Raw genomic sequence first — 19,378 nt, forward strand, 5'->3', positions numbered from 1 at the left:
AGAAAACAAGATCAGTGCAGCACACTAATGAAGGTGGGCAAAACAATGGGCTATTTTGCCTTTTCCTTTTCCATTTCCTTAAAAATAAGGTAACATTCAGTGACCGACCAATGCTTGCATTACAGGCTTCACCTGGCGTATCTGCCAATATTGCAACAATATTTAATACTAACATTTACTAGGGTTGAAACTTGGATGCTATATATTGGAAGGTGTTTTCTCAGGATTTTCATTCCAGGGCATTGCTCATCTCTCTATTCATACACACACTAAGAAACATTCTTCAAAAACAATGTCGACCATTGTTGCTCCTCTCGAGCATTCTCCTCTTGAAGATGCTGAAGTTATCTACCAGGCTTGCAAAGGTAAAAGGAAAAATCCTGATGATCACTTCGTTTTAGAAATGTTTATGTAATTTTTAATTTTCTGATATGATTCAATCCGTTTTTGCTTGGTTTGTCAGGATGGGGGACTGATGAGAAGGCAATAATTTCAATACTGGGTCATAGAACTGCATATCAAAGGCAGCAGATCAGGAGAGCTTATCAAGAACTTCACCAGGAAGACCTTGTCAAACGCCTCGAGTCTGAACTCAGAGGAGACTTCGAGGTTTTGCTTGTCATATTCCTCTTTATTTATTTTTTTAACTTGATTGAGTAATTAGTAGGTGAACTGATTTTTGTTTTTACTTCATAGAGAGCTGTCTACCGATGGATATTGGAACCTGCCGATCGTGATGCTGTACTAGCCCACGTGGCCCTCAAGAAACTTCACCCTGCTGTGATCATCGAAATCGCCTGCGTTCTATGTCCCGAAGAGCTCTTGGCTGTGCGGAGGGCTTACCAGGCTCGCTACCAGCACTCCCTGGAAGAAGATGTGGCTGCTCATACCACTGGTGATATGCGCAAGGCAAGTAACACAACATTGCTTCATCATTTTAACTTCTTAATAGACATAATAATGGTCATTGTTTTCATCATTGTTACAGCTCTTGGTTGGCTTAGTGAGTGCATATAGGCATGCTGGTCCTGAGATCAATGAGAGATTGGCTAAAACTGAGGCTGAAATTCTTCATGAAGCTATCAAGCATCATGATTATGAAGAAACCATCAGGATTTTGACCACAAGGAGTAAGGCACAGCTCATAGCAACTTTCAATCGTTACAGAGATGAACATAGCAATTCCATTACTAAGGTAATATTCATAAAAATGATTCTGTAAGTAAAATTGGCCGGCATGGATTGTTAATTTTTTATCATTTTTTTATTTTTTGCAGAATCTGTCAGACTCTAAGCATCAGGAGTTTTCAGCTGCTCTGCGTACAATCATTCGCTGCTTCATCGACCCAACTAAGTACTATGAAAAGGTAAAATGAATTACGTGCAATTAGAGAATCAGTTTACGGAGTCTTAATTGGGTTTTTATTCTTCAGGTTATCCGCAATGCATTGAAAGGGATTGGGAGCGATGAGGGTGCACTCACTCGAGTGATCGTTACCCGGGCAGAGAAGGACTTGAGGCAGATCAAAGAGGCTTATCACAACAGGAACAGTGTCTCTCTTGAACATGCAGTGGCCAAGGAGACTTCAGGGGACTACAAACACTTCCTTGTAACTTTGATAGGCCAAGAAGGTTAAGATTATTGTCATGGGGACTGGTCAGATGGTGAAAATTTGAAATAATGGGTGACTTGGTTGGACTTTGTTGGTCACTTTTATTTGGCACTCTGATCTTTTATTTTTGTTGTGAGTTTCTTTATGTGGGTTGTGTTTCTTAGTTATGTCCCTGTCTAGTGTGCTTTCAGTTAGCTTTACTTCAATGAGTATCAGTCTTTTATGAGTGCTATCTATAAAATTTTATAACTTGCTATGGATATATTTATGGTGGAAATGTTATATTATTTTAAGTTGAACTGGAAGCAGTAACTGTGTTTGTCTGGCTAAGAATCTTGCAGAAGACTGCTTCTGTCAGATTGCATTCATTGCTCGTATTCAGAGTGTTAGAAAATCCAAACGGGCATCACATGTTTACTAGACCAGCTTAACCACAGGTCCCCATTGGCTGATATATTTACTTGAATATAATGAGAAATTATCTGATGAGGCATATGATCTATACCACATTCCCATTGGGCTAATCTCTCTGCTACTACCGTAGATCTCTTTGAAAACCATATCTCAAATGCCTTTTTTCTGGATTGGGATAACTCTTTTAAGAATTCGGATCACCATTATACAACACATAGCTGCATTGATACTTCGAGTTTTATATATAAATTGTGTAACAAGAAGTGTGCTCTACTGTTGAAAGTTCTTACTAGAAGCTCCATCAGTTTCCAAGTGACCGCATATTTCATTTCCTCAGCTCTTAAAAAGAGGAAAGAAAAGCCAACAAATGGAAGCATGTCTGATTTATTAAGCCTCTGGTTATGTTATCACAGTTGTTGTACAAACTGTAAGTTCATGATGAAGAAGATATCACAGGTATTGACCCAAACTCATACAATTCAATTTTAAAAAAAGCTAAATCCAAATTTAAGTAATGTGTTTTCCAATTAGTTCTCTCTTGATATCAAGGTAAGCAAGAACTCCTTATAGTTCCCACTGGCAGTTTCAACAATTTTCTGTGCCAGAGAAACTCCATACTGGTTCTGGTATTCTTCATTGATCTCCTGAATATCTGTATCAGCTCGTGTCACAATTACTCGTGCCAGTGCTTTTTTGGTACTCGTATGAGCATTGTCTCTCAATGCTGCATCCAAGACCTGAAAAGAGAACAAAAGAAATGGAGAATTAGTCATTTGGTGCATTAGGAATAACAAAGTAATTGAACCTTAGGAGTTGAATAATTTTGTAATCTTACTCGGCTGAAGTATTTATGAGGAGTACATAAGCATTGCACAGCCGCTTGCAAGATCAAGTCATGATCAAGATCCTGAGTCAAGCATGTGGGGTTAGATGAAAACAGAGAGCTTCAACAACATTGCTTTCAGGTTCATTTATGTGCTCAAAGAACCAGATTTTCTGTATGCCCTTAATGTTAGGCTATGGTGCATTTAAATGACATACCTCATTGATGTTCTTGCCGTATAAATCCTTGTAGTACTTGTATACTGTCTTGAGGTGGGGCTTGCTCCTGGTTGAAAGTATTCTTATTAATTCTGCATTTTCAATGGGCTTCTGCTCAGCATTCATGGCTTCAGCCAGTATTTCAGCTTCTGATTTTGCTGTGTCTTCGTTAACCTTCGGGCCTTCAAACCTGTATGCGCTCACAAGTGCTACCAAGAGCTGCCCAAAGTACAAGTAACCCAGTCAATGGAAGCAATTAGACCAATTTTAGTCACTCTCTGTCAGGACTTCTAGCAGATTGTAACAATTTTCTCATACTACACAATTAGTACATAATCTGAGAAAGAAAAAAACCTTGCGCTCTCTTCCTTCAACCTGGGTTGCAATGTCTTCCTCGATTGAATGGTTAAAAAGAGAATGATAAGCCTTCCTTGCTCCCAAGAGCTCCTCTGATGATCTGGTACATGCAACCTCTACAATCACACCATATGATTCTGGTCCCTCTCTCAAGGCACCCCAAATCGAACGAGCATCTCTTTCCCAAGGATGCATGGTCCAAAGCACCACAGCATTCTATCAATCATTCAACCCACAACTATAAATCCCAGAAATGAAAATAACTTCTTTCCATAATCGAATATTGAGAATTGTTAAATTGGCACTTTCACATTCTAGCAAGAACACACACACTAGCAACTTTTCTATATATATAAACTAGTTTAATTCTATAACATGCTAGTCTAATAGCCTTTGGACACACAGTATCCCAGTGTTTTGACAGTTTATAAGCCGTAAGAATATTTAACCGATCATCTCTTATCATCTTCTGAATATGCGAAATTTTCCAGGGTGTTACAAATTCCCAATTAACTAAAAACAAGAGCTGAAAACTGTAAAGAAGAAGAAAATTGAACCTTAAATCTCATGAATTCTTGCTTTATAAGCTTTATACTATGATCATCCCATCGTTCGAAACGACGTTCGTTGTCCTCTATGAAGAATTCCTTACATTCCTTCCTGAAAGTTCGTCTATGCTCAGCTCGTGATCTTCCCAGCAAAGAAATTATTGACTGCTCATCAACTCCATGCCCTGATTGAATTATTAAAAAAAAAAAACCAGGTAAATTTCCATCAAAATTACAAGAATTATAATGCTTCTTATACAACAAAATCAGCTACAGAATGTTACTTGGCCTGTACCAGGGAAATTACGAAGACAAAGACAGGATAAGTAAGAACCTGAGAAAGCCTTTATGAGAGATTCCAGTCCACCTGGAAGAGCCATTTCTGTTGAACTTGAAGATGGAAGTAGAAGATATCTAATTCCTGCCCAAATTTATATAATCCTGAAAGGGTTTTTTGGTCATTTACAGGGGAAAATGCCACATGTTATGTGGCTTTGAAAGATTTGACTGTTTACACCGCGTTTATAGTTTAACGCCCGGAAGTAAAAACATGAAGAGTTATGCTGCCACTAAATATTGTAACATTCCTTATTCAATTGATTAATTATGAGCTTTTCACAGTTTAGTCCACACATTTTGAAATATTGCTGAACCCCTATTTATATTCAATTTAAGTGTAGACCTTTGACTACTTGATTTTAGATATTGCCCTTTTATGATTGTGAAATACACTATAGAATGTGCTTTCTTAGTGTGATATCATTAACAAACTTCATCAGACTTTGTTACAATTGAGAAAATGGATATGCCTAAACTTCAATTAAAATCTAATCGAATAATACTTCACGTACAAAGAAAGTTTGATGATAACACCTCAATTAGTATTTATCCATTAGTGTATATAGTATTACTTAACTGTATATTACTTTAATCTTATTGGATCAGAAAATTATTGTCAATTACTTCTAAAAAAAAAAATCAGATTTGATTGTAAAACTAAAATTGATGAAGATTTGAATTAGAAGTGTCCATATTCTAATATTTAAGCAGCGCAAAGTATTAAAACTTTTAATGAATTTTGATTGGGGTTCAAATTGAGTTGAATTTGAATAAGAATTTGTTTGAGCTTGGTTTGAATATAAAAAATTTAGTTCTAGCTCATTTATGCTGATGACGAGTTGTCAAAAAAGCTATTAAAAAACGTTGGAGAAAGAAAGAAAGATTGTCAAAGACGAAGAAAAGAAAAAATTATTAGAAAGGAAGTTAACGAAGAAGAAAAGTCTTCAAAGAAATTCAAAAATTGTCATAAAAGATTAAAAATTAGTGGAGATGATAAATTTGCTAGTGACTCACTCAACTCGAATTGAGATAACTTCAACTTGAGTTTTAGCTTCATTTGGATCTACATCTAATTTTGATGACGTATTTGTCAAAGTGAAGCCAAGCGAATGAGGTTTTGTACAATATATAAAATCTCAGGGAATTCATGAAGTACAAGAAAACATGAGGCTAATAATGCAACAAACATAAAATAAGAGAGGTATTAAAAAATCTAAAATGGCCCCCGGAAGAAACAATCCAATTCGGAAGAAAGGCAATGAAGTCTAATCCGAAAATAAAGTTACGGTTGCTCCATCTAAGCTGCATACGAGGAGGGAACATAGCAGAAACCGAAAGCAGAAGAGCCGAGAACGAACAGCTCATTTTTTTTTTCCTGAGAAATACAGAGAGCAAAGATGACAACTCTAAGAGTGCCAGATATGGTTCCTACTCCTGAAGAGGACGCTCAGAAACTCAGGGAAGCTCTCCAAGGTGCCCCTGTTTCTTCTCCACTTGCTTTCTTGCAAGGTGTTTTCCAGTTCCTGCTATAAGTTATGGTTCAACAATTTGATTATCGAATTTTTTATGATTTTTTTGTGTTTTTTATGCAGGAAATGGAGAGGAAGAGAAGTTGTTGATAAGGATATTAGGACATAGAAATGCAACCCAAAGGAAGCAGATCAGGGAAATGTATCAGCAGCTTTACAATGAAAATCTCATTGATCGTATCAACTCTGAAATCTTTGGTGATTTTAAAGTAAGTTGTTAAAATTTGAGGAAGAGTCTCGTATTTGTAATTTCAGGGTATTTTCATTGTTGATGCCAAACAAAAGTTGAGAGTCTTGGTAGATATAAATTCATTGTCTTTCTCACTCTGGCAAGACACCTTTTAGGGGTAAAAAACCTGAGGCCAAAATGAAGGCTAAAGCGGACAATATCTTGCTGCTTCAAGTAGTCTATTATGTGCAGATCATGACTTGCGGGAATGATGTTAGGTACTCTCCCCAACCCCTCAATTGAGGGATTATGTTGATTTCAAAAATCTCACATCGAATTGGAGCTAAATGTCTTAAGTCAACATAAACCTGTCCTCTCTCTCTCCCTCTTGAAATGTTTTTAAGGGCAAAACTATGAGATCAATATAGTTCAAACTGAACAATTCCTTGCAATTTTAAATTATCTGTTATGTGCGGATTGAAGCAACATTAGCATTCCTATTGTATTTGTAGATAACCAATTCTGGGAGGTTTATCAAGACTGCTATTGAAATTTCGGGGTCCATCTCTGCTGCTATAGAGTGCCCTTTAGAAAAGTAACTGAAATCATATACTTTAAATCACTCTCTAAGTCCTGGAAATCGATCTTGAATTCTTTGAAATTTTCAGTTGCAACATAAATTTATCCATCTGCTAGTGTGTGACAATTCAAGCTTTCTTGTGTGTAACAGGATGCATTGATTATGTGGACATATGATCCTGCAGAAAGGCATGCAATACTAGCACACAAATCATTGAAGAAAAAATTCAGTGTTAAACGCCTACAAGTGATAGTTGAGATAGCCTGTGCCTCGTCCCCTTACCATCTCATCGCAGTGAGGAAGGCATATTGTTCTCTCTTTGATTGCTCACTTGAAGAAGATATTGTGTCCATAGTTCCTTTCGCCCTGAGAAAGGTGACAATAACCTACTCAAAAAGTCATAAGATACCTGCATTCATCAATATGGACTTTTCTTATAGTTTTGTATGAACCTGGATTGATCCCATGTGCTGAATTAATAAATCTTAGTATGTGGCATTGCACAGCTTCTACTGGGTCTAGTGAGCTCCATCAGGTATGATAAGGAACTGGTGGACACAGAATTAGCCAAATCAGAAGCAGATGTGTTACATCACGTCATCACATCAAAGCGATTCGATGATGATAAAGTTATTCATATACTTAGCACGAGGAACTTCTATCAGCTTAGATTAACTTTTGAGTGCTACAGAAACAAACATGCTAATTCTATTGAGCAGGTTCACCTTCTGCATTTAATTGTAGATATATTATATACCAACTTTTTCCCTCCTTGAGCATCTGTTTTTGTGGCAGGATATCAAGAATGGTGGGAAGGGTGATATGGTATCTCTATTGAAAATGGTCATTTTATGCATTGACCACCCAGAAATGCACTTTGCAGAGGTATCTTGTGTTTCCTTTATAGTTAATATGTGAATTATGAAAACATGAAACAGCTCAACAAAAAAGATGGCTTCAGGTTAATTTTTGTTCATTGCTTCTGAACAGGTTATCAGAGATTCCATTCTGGGTCTTGGTACAGATGAGAAAGCTCTAAGCAGAGTAATTGTGACTAGAGCTGAAATTGACATGAAGAATGTCAAAGAAGTGTACCCTCACATATATAAATGCACTGTGGAAGATGATGTAGTTGGAGATACATCAGGAAGCTACAAGGACTTCTTACTCACATTGACTGGGGATAAATACTAACTCTTTCAGCCCATATCTATATTTCATTTTATTTCTCAAACGACCTTGTATTGCTCATATTGGCTGCTTTGAATAAAAGATGTATGTGTTTGTTGCTTCTAAGATATTTCTGTTGTGAATTTCTGTTCTTGTAGAGACTTGAATTGAAAGACACCGTAATTAAAGAGACAATTCATTATAAAAGAAACAATCAATCATAATGACTCAAATATACGTGGTTCGACATTGTGTCTATATTTAACTAAACTTGGCCTGTCCAACAAACCAAATGTTCTAAGTGATGCAATGCCCATTCCAAGCTTTTCAGCTTGCTCATTCAGCATGAACAAGCCCGTTCCCTTTCTTGTTCTGCTTCCTGTAAAATGCCATACTTGGACCGATTTCGTTCTCCTTGAAATAGCTATATTCCTCCTAACTTGAACACTTTTGAAATTCGCAACAGAAAAATTATTGAAATGATTGTTCTACACTACACGGCGTTTGGAACAAACGTTCTATGCATAGAATGAGCATGTTCTGATTCTTCATCACTTGGAATGTTATTTACCCCGGATGGAACATCTATTCCATCTATTTTGAAACTTTAAGTTGGTGCATTTTCAAATATAAACCACTTTTATCAGCTGAAAGATAAAATTTTGCATTCCTGTGACATAATCTCTTTAATTGAAAAAAATTTAACAAATCAATTGCAATGTATTGAGGAGAGTCTTTCCATCCTCGTTAACCAAAAAAAAAAAAAAAACGCGTTGAGGACAGCCAATTGGCATTTCTTAAACAGCTCAGTGAACACACCTGATTGTAAGGTATCTATATTTTGTATCTTTCAAACAGATATAATACATAGAAAAACATATGAGAAACGCCGAATTAAATACCATCCAGGATGCTTCCTAAAGCTTCAAAAAGTTGGGAGGCTAAATTCTCATCAGCAGCACTTATAACAGTACCTGCTGCTCTGACTTCAATCGTAGCTTTATTTGGCTCTTGAATATGTAAAATAAAAGCCTTACCTGATTCAACATCTAACATGCTTTGTTCCAGATTTCCATTGATACCCATCTTGGATAATGCCGCCAAAAGATTTTCCGGATCTGGAGAACTCCAATGTAGTAAGGGCCTATTCTTTGAGGAGCCTGCTTCTTCCTTTACGGAGAATAACTGATGTTTGTTGTGTGCTATCAAGAGCTCTCCCTTTAATCTCGAGATGTTCAGGTTTTTGTGTTTTGAGATTCTCCGCTGGAACTGGGCACTTAAGTTGGCTTCAATCTCAAGCTCTACACTTTCTTTTAAACTTGGTATGCATAATGTCTGATTTACAGAGTAGTGAGAAACTGAGAATGAATTCACATTTGAAGCATTGAAATGATTCCTCCATTCCTCTGGAAACTAGTTTTAGCGGAAAAGAAAAGAGAAGGAACTGATTAGTTGCACAGATGGGATCTCCTCTTGCTATAAATATAAGGAACTTAAAAATAAATATATAGTTGATGTCGATGAATACCAGAACAAATTTCGGCTGAAGTGCCTTCAGCATAAGTTGAACCTTCTGCAACCTACAGAGGAGAAAGAATTTATAGCAAACTGAAATCAAAACAGTGAAATTACTAGTTTTTTGCAGCCATCAGACCACTCAAAAGTCTTTTCCATCTAACCTTTCAAAATTGTCAGGGAAGTTCAATAGAAATGTAAAGTTTTCAGTTAGCCCAACAAATGACCTACCTTGCATTTCGTAAATAAATCAACATGTTCCTACTTAAATTTTAGCAAAGAAAAGAGTGTAACCTCTACCATCCTGATATTAAGCTGACATGGTTTTGAAGGGATTATCAGTTTCAGAATTTCAAATCCTCTACATAAAAAGCATCGTATAGAAAGAATGTGTTTATAAAGGTTTTGTTCTTAGACTTGAGGTTAATCTTATGATATGTACATGATACATGAGACAGATTGGGTAAAGGAAAAAAAATCTCGCCATTTCAAAAGTATAACACTAAATACAGAGGGGCATAGAGAAAGAAGTAATCCATACTTTATTCCAGAGATAAATGAACATTGAAGAACCTTCATTAACATTGGCTTGAAAGGCAAGAGGGCTATATTGGCATCCATTTTATCCTGCATAGATAGTGCATTCACTAAGTCATCCAATAAAATATTCCTGAAACAATACACAGACCGTAATTTAAGGAAACCAAAAAAAAAAAAAAAAGACAAATGTACTTTATGGGTTAGAGACCACTTGGGGTCACCTCTATGGCATATTGTATCTCATAAATTTTTGGACTATCAAGGTTGCCGGGTCTGACAGTACTATCCAGTCTAGAATGTGGTGAATATGCAATAAAGGCTAATCGACTTTGATATTGGCCAAAAAAAGAAAAAAAGAGAAAGAAAAGAAAGAATAAAGAAATATCAGGGACAAAATTTGTACCTCCAAAACAAGTAAAGAATTTTGATCCCCACACCATCGCCGGAGCAAATGCATGGCAGGCCCAAGCCGCAAACTCCAGTGAGGAGAAAATACAATGCACGGTTCCTGCCAATTTGTTCTACATACATAATGTCAGTTACTTCGGTAAACACATATCACTAGTATTTATGTCTTGGTATTTGCCTCTCAGCATTGCATATAAGATAAATTACAACTCAAAGACAAGCCCTTATCTTACAGTAGTTTAGGTGAATGAACTGCAGGAAACACTTGTATCTTATTTGCTTTTAGGAGCTCGACATGAGCAAACAATGGCTCACCAGAAAAAAGCTGTCACCATATTATTTACAAGTTTATGCAACAAATAAAGCATAATTTCAACACAACGAGAACCAGTAAACCTAGAAGAAAGATGTACCTTCTCTTGCCGTTTAGCACATAGCCACTCCGGTATGATATTGGTGTACGTCAACAATTCTTCTGCTACAGAAGAGATGATATATATTGGAACCTGCAGAATGGTAAAATTGATAGGTCAAATGCAGTAGTCTACCCTCACACTTCCCATTACACGAATCCTTAAGCATTACAATTGAGCAGGTCACACATGAAAAATTTTGTGTTTAAAAGTTTGCATATATTCCTATTTATGCAAGAATCATAGACTTGTACCTATAGAGTTTCTTAAGTGTTAGCATAACCACACAAATGAAAGTTTATACAATAACAAAAATAAAAGGTTGAGTATATACCTTCAGGCTTGAGGATTCCATGAACATAGATATCTGCTCCAAAAACTGCAGAATAACTCCAAGTCCACTAATAGGAATAAGGACTGATCCACCAGCTTTAACAGAATCAATGGCACAGGAGCAAATAAAATCTAGTTTCTCCCTTTCCTCTATACTCTCATCACCATTATGCAAGGATTCAGTCAGAGCTTCCCATTTGTTATTATCATCACTACAAATAGTGTACAATAATGTAATTTTTTAATCAATGCATTAGGAATTACAAAAGATGGATATACATAAAAAAGTATCACCTAAACTGGAAAAAAAAAAAAAAGGAATTCAAATAATACCCAAACAAAATCTAAATTGTGGGTGGCTACACTTGGATAATCATTCTAAAATTTTCCAACAGTTGAGAAGAAGGAAATTCAAAGTGCAGAGTAACCAAACATCTCTATATTAGGTGAACTTTTTAATTAGGAGTCTAACTTTGGAATGGAAAATATAATCACTAGTAGCATACCATGGATGCCAATAACATTTGCAAAATTAATCACTGAATTTAAATCTAGCCACCATTTGCCATCAATTACCCAATATCATGTTTAGTCCATCACCAATCTAGAATCAAAACATACCCAATTTGAGAAAGACCTTAGAAGGAGTGCTGAAAAAAGATTTAAGATTGAGGAAGAAAAACTATTAATTTGATGTCTGGTAAGATGGACTCTTCCCATCACTGTGCTCTTCCTTGAAGGGCTATACATTAGATTCCACGACATTTCAGAGAAGCAAGATTTTGATTTGGCATTTGATCGGCACATATTCAGTCTAATTTTGCGTGCAATTCAACTTTGTCCCAAGCACATTCATATACACATACCGAAAGTGGAATTTAAATTTCCACTAGTGCATCAAATTCCTAAGATAAATATCACATTCAAATACACAATTAAGTTAAGTTCAAAAGCACCTGAAAGCAGACTGAACCATTTCTGTCATGTCCACGGATAAGAAGTCTGAATGTAATATAAGATCACACCCTTGAAGAGCACTGTAATCAAAACCCATTGCATGATCAGATGCAAAAATGGAGCCAGAAACATATGCGATGTTTCCTTTTGGACCATTCATTATCCAATTACATGCACCTATTTCTGAACCAGAGCTGAATGCCTTTATGATCAACGCCCCATTGTAGCATGCTTCTTCAGCATATCTAAGTGTTTGAACCTTTGTCAAGCAATCCTTCACATCAGCTGCACTGAGAAAAACAATTTATTATAAATGTCTAAATATGTCATCAGTAATATCCAATCAAAAGAACAGAGATATTGAATATGCCATTTGATAAAACATGCTCAACAAAATCCATTAAGATTGGCTGTTATTTTGTCTTTTAACAACTTCAACCATGAAAATAACATAAAACTGGCAGATGGAACTGAAAATCTACTTCCCCCCAACTGAATTTAAAGCCTACAAGACAAGACTAAAATTAAAGGTTAAATGCTACATAAAAGCCAACTTTCCAAGTTGTATAGGACAGCTGAATAGATACTGAAGGGTAGGTTCTCTATCCTACAACTATTGTCCACCATGCTATAACAACAAAACAACAGGATTTCCTACTTTAACAAATAAAGCATTAATTACCTGTACAGGGGCATCCAGCCTCCTAGTTCTGCCCCATCTTTACCAAGAGCTATCATCCTCAGCAACGATGGAAGGAGTTCAATCTCTTCCCACTTCATCCATTGAGGGTCGCTTGAACCCTCAGAGCCATAGAATTGTTTATATTCCATATGCATTGAAACAAGATCATCCATCATAAGCTGCCCCAGTTTAGCTGTTGCTTCAGTTACATATATCTAATCAGTTGGAAACAAGACTCAGCAAATCAAAACCATCTCCAGCTCTAAATAAATTAACTTAATATACAATCAATTCTATATACCAGCCCAACTTTTCAGTTACCTTAGCATAAAATCCCTTCATTCTAGTAAGAAACGGCAATCCAAGCATGCCCATTGGGCTGGAAATCAACACAACATCAATAAAAGAAACATTCCACAGGTGCAAGTTGTTAACAGTTTTGTACCATGGCTCTGCATATATTAAATCACTAGAATCAAGGGGTTTCTCAACTTTCTGCCTCTTTTGAGCTACAGATTCTACATCTAAGGACTTATGAATTGCATGATCAGGAGTTTCTTCAGGTACAATGGTGTGACGATCATTTAGAAAAGGAGCAAAGATTGTGAGAGCTGAAAGGTCCAATGGACACTCAAGTAAGACCCTGAACCCACATACATCAAGAATATGACATGGTGGAAAGTGGTTACCACCACCTTTGCTCAAACATGTCTGCATATAATTGAAGATAAAAAAAAAAACACTTATTAAGCTCAATAACAGAATTTGAAAACAATACACTGTGTCTTGTGGCAGCGAAGGATAGAGACTTACAAAATTCATGAAGATAAACCAAACAGAAGAATATTTGAAGTCTATAACAGTTAGCAGACCTACAAAAAAAGATTCATAACCCCATATTATTAAGAAGATAGCATGTCAAATGTATTAAAAATGGAAAAAGAAATTACTTTACCAATAAACTTTCACTGAAGTTTATGTGGTCACAATTCTAAAGGACAAAATTTATGTCAATGGTAATGATAGATACATTCTGGGACATGCATATAGCAGGAACCGACTTAAAATAAGTAAAAGGGACATGAAAACTGAAACTTTCACAAAACTAAATGCTAACTCGAATTAAAAGCAAAATGCGATCTTTGATAAAATAAACAGTTAAAAGAAAAAAATTTCTGGTCTTAGAGACTAATAAAGCATTTTTTCCAGCTCTGCCCAGAAAAAACTTTCCCTACTGTCAAGTGTACGCAAGACTATCCCTCAACGTCATTACAATAGCATCCGACCAACAAACAAACTACCCACCTCGCAGTGTTCTTCTTGGACGGGGGAAAGGGGCGGCAGCCGATTTCCTTAAGGCGGCGTGAGGGAGGCGTTAAGGCGTAAGGCAGTGGTCGTTTGATGACAAGGGTAATCTGTAATGGGGATATGGAAGCATAATTAAGTCTTAATTTTTTGGTTTTATTGACTAGATTACTTTAATAATGAAGAGAATTGGCATGAAATTCATGGGTTTGGATTTGACTGAATGGTTCTTCTGGTTCCCACTTCCCAGACTTGCGTCGAATAGTTTATTTGCGGTGGGGTTTTAGCGAATCAAGGTTTTTCAACCACCCCTCTATATTTCACGCCTCTGGGGTGTTTGATTTAGACTTGAAGATAGATTATTTAAAAGATTATTGGGTATAAATAATTACTATGTTTAATAAAATTTAATAAATATAAATAATTATTATGTTTGATTAAAAGTAGTAAAAGATTACTAGTAAATTATTTTGTTTAGACATCTTTAAATATAATTATTTTTAAATATTTTTTATATTATTTGTCATATTAATTAAAAATAAATTTATTTTTATCTCAAAAAATTAATAAATAATAATTTTTCTATAATAAATTCAAGATTACCCCAATAATCTTTAAATACCTAAGATGAAGATGATAATCAGATTACTACCTATATTATATGTCATGTCAGCATTGGTAATAGAAGATTACTATAATCTTTTATTACTGATAAATCAAACAAGAAAATAAAAGATAGATTATCAAAATAAACTTAAAAACCGTCAACCAAACGCACCCTTATAGTATTTTTCATTTTATTTTAAATCTCGTCCCAATTGACCCACCGATGGAAAATTGATGTCAAATCCGGCCCGAACATGACTAATTCATGTTTAAGCCATTAATAGTACCTAACCAAAACTTGTTTTAATTATTAAAGTCGATTAATTAAGAATAAATTGGGTAAATAATAAATCATGATTCAATTGATCAGACCATTATACTAATACACGTTTTATTGTTGATTTATCTCGTTGATTAGGTTAATGGGTTGAAAAAACAATTTTATTTTTTAAGTAAACGTATATATTAACCAAAAAAAATGACGGCCTCTCAAGACACAAACTAAGATAAGTTAAAGTCTTTCACAACAAGAGATAGACAAACTAATATTATCTCTTTGTAAAAATCTATCAAAATTCTCATTATAATAGAAATTAAGAGAAAAATCGAAACAACCCTTTCAGCATGTAAAAAACCTGAAATCTTACCGAGGATACCCACAACAACACCAAAGGAAAAAAAAAAATATATAATTACTGATGAGAATAAGAAGATTATTCACTTACATCTAAAATAACAATAATCCAGTAATGTGCAAGGCTTCTCTTCTGTAATGACAAAAACGAAAGGAAGAAGAAGAGAGTTTGAATCATAATCACAGTCATAATCATGCTGAAGAAACTAAGGGCAGTCTTAAGCTTGACTCTGAGGTTATGTAGTTGATAGGCCTTAGAGAAGGCTGGCAGTAGGCAGTGCTTGCTCTTCTGTAATTGGCTTCTATCTCGCCATTCTTCTCGTCAATTTCATCATTCTCCACAGCATCCTGGATGGAGTTTCGTCGGAATGTTGGAAGGAACTGGTTCTTGCAGTACTCATTGAACATTATGGTCAGGATCAAGAGAGGAATAGTTGCTATGGAAGCTGCTGGTTTCGACTTCAGTCCGAAAAGCCCAATCATGGTGATTTGCATGAGAATGAATCCTACAAATATGTAATGATGAATGTATGGCCAATACTGTCCACATGTATCATATACGGTTTCATATACATCTTCAATCTGCAAAATATTGGTAATAATTACATACATCATATTAATATGAGAAAGTATACTCAGGAGAATTGAACAATACAAATAGATATTAAACTATCATTTTAAGGGGAAAAAAAAGGGCTAAATTTTGTGTTTTTTTTTAATTAAAGGAGAGATAAATAAAATTAAACCGAACTCAAATACCTTTTGAGTTTGATTCTAATGAAAAATGGTTTATCTTTAATTTGGTTTAAGTTTATTTAAAAGTAATTTGAGTTTAGCTCGATTCTTAATTTTAAAATTTAAAGCTCAATTCGAACTCATGATTTGAATTCAAAGACTCAAGTTTGATTTAAACAAATTAGAACTAAATTAAATTGACTTTTAAAACTAAACCAATTCAATTTTTGTCTAACTTTAATTAAAGAGATTAAACTTTTAGATTTTTATATTAAAGGAATTAAATTAATATTATTTTTATTGAATATACTAAATTAACTATTATATTTTAAGAATAAAATAAAACAAACCATCTTAATTGAGTTTGTTTAATCCATTTAACAGACAAGTTTGTTCCTTCAAAAGAAAATCCGAAAGTTTGGTTATTTTTATTTATATGAAAAACAAAGTTTGGTTTTGTTAACGGATAAAAAAAAATTGATAGTTTGGAAGCCAGAAGGATAACCTGGTTGATGTACACGACATAGCCTAGAAAGAAATAGCCAAGAAGAAATGGAAGCAGCAATGGAGCCACCAATGCGTACACAAGACCGATCAGAAATGACAGGGAGACCAAAGGGATGACTCTAAAGTAGGGTAATGGATAAAGGTATGGATTTTTGTCCTTTCCTCGGCCAAAAGTATGCGATCTTATGAAGTCCAACAACAGCATTCCAGCCTGAAGAGCCTCCAGAGAAAATACTGACAGCCCATCTGCTAAGATGTAAGTCATAAAGAAATCTGCCTGGAGAACAGAAAGTTAACAATTTAATATGCAAGATCAGTTTGTTCAGAGAAAATTGAAGTTTAACAGAGACAAAAATCATGTAATTTCGGCTTACCTGAGAAGAGACTGCACGAGCAAGATGACTCGGAAAGTTCTTAGGATGCTCAAACGATTCTCCAATTTCCTCCAGTAAGGACCCTGATATCAAGCTCAAGAAGAACACATTTCCCACTAAAAAATAGAAAACCATGTTGCAGGTTTTCATCTCCACCTTGCTTCTTGATATAGAACCACCAACTTTAGCAATGCCGAACATTGCAAAGGGAACAACATATATAAATCCATTAAGAATGACACTTGGAAGATAACCCATCACAATTGAGCTTAATCCAGGTCTGTTGCACATTTAATATTTGATTACAAACGAATTGATGTGTAACCATGTAATTCGGTGTAAGAATACTTACATCAACTGCATGGCCATGGCTGGAGGGAACCATTTCTTTAGCTTCTCAAAATTGGCGATTCCTTGAACAGCTGTGACTGGAATAGTGAAGAAAATTGTTAGAAGTGAAGCTGCAAGAACAACTCCAATTTGGTAAATTGGCAAATATTTAAATGAAATTGCCAGATTCTTCCAGTATATATCTCCTGGTTCAGGAGCCCTGCCAGTGATCCACTGAAGTGGATTATGATGTTGCTGAGATTGGGCAGCTAGTGCAGCACCCCACCGGGATTTGAATGTGACAAAGGCAACTGGCAACTCCTACAACAAACAAGAACAGCAATAACTTGCATTGACCAAGATCATCAATTCTGTTAGTATAAGATATAATTACCTTATCCTTGAGCATATTTTCATCCTGTAATTGACGAATTTTATGACTGAGTTCTACGAGCTTTTCTTCATGCATGGCTATTTTTTTGTTATTTTCTCGAGATGTGCCCAAGAATAAGTGCTTGCTGCTTTGCTTCTTGAAGGAAGAGCACCGATTTTTCAATACTTCTATCTTCTTCGCAATATGTTTTGCCTGGTTCTACATTTAACAATATCGGTAAGAGGTGACCATTTGAATGAAATATGAACAGAATGATACTCTCTCTCTCTGTGTAGCAGAGCAATCGTTGCAAATTTAATACAACTGTTGATGTTGTTCGATTGGCACAAAACTGATCTTATGGTTTAACCCTTAAAAAATATCTCGCGAGCAAGATCATGGGTTTATATTGACCCAAAACTCTCTAGTCCTCAAGAGCAAGAATATGTGAGATTTTTGGTATCAACATAATCAAATATTATCCATTTTGGAGTGGAGACAATAAAACTTTTGGTATCAACAACATCAAATGCATTAATTGCAAAGACTAGTACAAAATGTTCAAACCTTACCAGCAAATCTTGAAGAGCTTTACCCTCATATAACATTTGACAAGAATAATAACTGTTGGGATAATGCTTGGAGAAGAAATGATCAACAGAACACCCACGAGTCTGATGCTCAGCACAGATGGGAATTTGCCGAACTAGAACAGTGAACTGATCAGGCCGATGCCTGATGTTTCGAAGCTGTTGGATCCTTTTTATCATAATCTCGCTATACTCCTGGATATGAAATGATGCAGGAAGTCACCCCTTACAAACTTGCACCTCAGATAAAAAAAATACCATGCCATAAGTGCTTCTCAAGGAGAAAATTCTTGTGAAGCAGGAAAATACAAGACTGCAACTCACCTTATACAACAGGTATAATCCATAGAAAGATATAAACCACAAGCATGTAAAATGCACCCAAAGCCTAATAAATGAAACATGGAAAAGAAAAATCATATTAGATGTATAAATTAACCCAGGTTCGAATTTGAAGTCCATCCTTTAATAATTTCTGTTTAAACTAATATGAATCTTACCGCTTAGCCAATAAAAAAAAAAAAAAAAAGAATGAAACTTACCAGTTGGAACCTTTTTTTATGTTAGAGATAGTAAAAGAATCCATGGAATCAAAGCTCCATGGCCCAACCTGGCTGTGGAAATTAACTGGGAGAAGCACCACCAACCCAACGAGAGAGCAAACTGAAAAGAAACTGATACTGCAAAACAAGATAATGCATTCAGAGCGAACAGGTTTCAAGGAGTCTTGGAAGAAGAAATTAATCAGACAACTGACCCAAATTTAAGGAGCCTGATGACAATGAGCGCATCAAGACCACTGGTTTGAAGGATTTCGTCTTCGGTGAAGCGTATGGCGCGAGGGATCCAGGAAAGCGAGGGGAGAAATCTGGGTATGGAAAGAGAATGATCGAAGGAAATATGGTGATTCTGGGAGAGACGACGAGCGTAGTATATGGAGGCATTTGAAGGCTGTTTTTTGCAAATGGAAAAGAGTGAAAGAACAATGATGGCCAAGCCAATGTTAATCACCGCAGATGCAAGAAGGCTTAGCGGATTCATTTTCACTCAGTCCCAAGGAGAATGTTTATTCTGGTTCTCGCTGTAGAAAATTATGAAGATCGATACAGAAACTGCCAGCTTCTGGATACGTGGCAGGCTTCCATCTTGCATGCAAACTCTTATACACGTCGTCGGAGAGCTTCTGGTAGATATTAATTTAGAATTATTTATTCATTATAAATAGAAAAAAAATTATACATGACATTATATAAACAGGAGTATAGATTAATGATCATTGTGATTATATTATAACATTTTATATTCATTAGTCTTAT

The 19,378-nt window shown here is 35.5% G+C and overlaps 5 protein-coding genes across 6 annotated transcripts; 2 read left to right on the top strand and 3 right to left on the bottom strand.

Moving 5' to 3' along the window:
- Positions 1-153: 153 nt before the first annotated feature.
- Positions 154-1,875, top strand: LOC123213154 (annexin-like protein RJ4). The gene is made up of 6 exons (XM_044632526.1): positions 154-365; positions 464-609; positions 697-909; positions 989-1,195; positions 1,278-1,367; positions 1,434-1,875. Exons 1-6 carry the CDS (start codon positions 293-295, stop codon positions 1,635-1,637), a joined length of 933 nt encoding a protein of 310 aa, XP_044488461.1. The 5' UTR covers positions 154-292; the 3' UTR covers positions 1,638-1,875.
- Positions 1,876-2,299: 424 nt separating this feature from the next.
- On the bottom strand, positions 2,300-4,358 carry LOC123213153 (annexin D4). Its single transcript, XM_044632525.1, has 6 exons — positions 4,308-4,358; positions 3,983-4,158; positions 3,423-3,641; positions 3,069-3,287; positions 2,863-2,934; positions 2,300-2,764 (listed from the first exon to the last, which is right to left on the bottom strand). The coding sequence occupies exons 1-6, from the start codon at positions 4,351-4,353 to the stop codon at positions 2,555-2,557; spliced, it is 942 nt and encodes a 313-aa protein (XP_044488460.1). The 5' UTR covers positions 4,354-4,358; the 3' UTR covers positions 2,300-2,554.
- A 1,216-nt stretch (positions 4,359-5,574) lies between these two features.
- Positions 5,575-7,842, top strand: LOC123215135 (annexin D3). The gene is made up of 6 exons (XM_044635206.1): positions 5,575-5,821; positions 5,905-6,050; positions 6,741-6,965; positions 7,097-7,309; positions 7,386-7,475; positions 7,581-7,842. Exons 1-6 carry the CDS (start codon positions 5,710-5,712, stop codon positions 7,782-7,784), a joined length of 990 nt encoding a protein of 329 aa, XP_044491141.1. The 5' UTR covers positions 5,575-5,709; the 3' UTR covers positions 7,785-7,842.
- Positions 7,843-8,533: 691 nt separating this feature from the next.
- On the bottom strand, positions 8,534-14,237 carry LOC123213019 (integrator complex subunit 9 homolog). 2 transcript variants are annotated; one of them, XM_044632336.1, is made up of 12 exons: positions 13,914-14,237; positions 13,422-13,480; positions 12,930-13,319; positions 12,609-12,823; positions 11,926-12,216; positions 10,971-11,181; positions 10,637-10,729; positions 10,457-10,548; positions 10,219-10,336; positions 9,817-9,902; positions 9,289-9,340; positions 8,534-9,173 (listed from the first exon to the last, which is right to left on the bottom strand). In XM_044632336.1, the coding sequence occupies exons 2-12, from the start codon at positions 13,428-13,430 to the stop codon at positions 8,655-8,657; spliced, it is 2,076 nt and encodes a 691-aa protein (XP_044488271.1). In that variant the 5' UTR covers positions 13,431-13,480; positions 13,914-14,237; the 3' UTR covers positions 8,534-8,654. The 2 variants fall into 2 exon arrangements, with proteins under 2 accessions (XP_044488271.1, XP_044488272.1); XM_044632337.1 differs by lacking the exons at positions 13,422-13,480; positions 13,914-14,237 and having other exon boundaries at positions 12,930-13,325.
- Positions 14,238-15,215: 978 nt separating this feature from the next.
- LOC123215043 (CSC1-like protein At3g54510) lies at positions 15,216-19,103 on the bottom strand. Its single transcript, XM_044635084.1, has 9 exons — positions 18,820-19,103; positions 18,605-18,742; positions 18,387-18,525; positions 18,045-18,257; positions 17,494-17,691; positions 17,122-17,420; positions 16,770-17,049; positions 16,394-16,672; positions 15,216-15,735 (listed from the first exon to the last, which is right to left on the bottom strand). The coding sequence occupies exons 1-9, from the start codon at positions 19,101-19,103 to the stop codon at positions 15,346-15,348; spliced, it is 2,220 nt and encodes a 739-aa protein (XP_044491019.1). The 3' UTR covers positions 15,216-15,345.
- Between the last annotated feature and the right edge of the window lie 275 nt (positions 19,104-19,378).

Source organism: Mangifera indica, chromosome 4, assembly GCF_011075055.1.
Source record: "Mangifera indica cultivar Alphonso chromosome 4, CATAS_Mindica_2.1, whole genome shotgun sequence".
Lineage (NCBI taxonomy): Eukaryota > Viridiplantae > Streptophyta > Magnoliopsida > Sapindales > Anacardiaceae > Mangifera > Mangifera indica.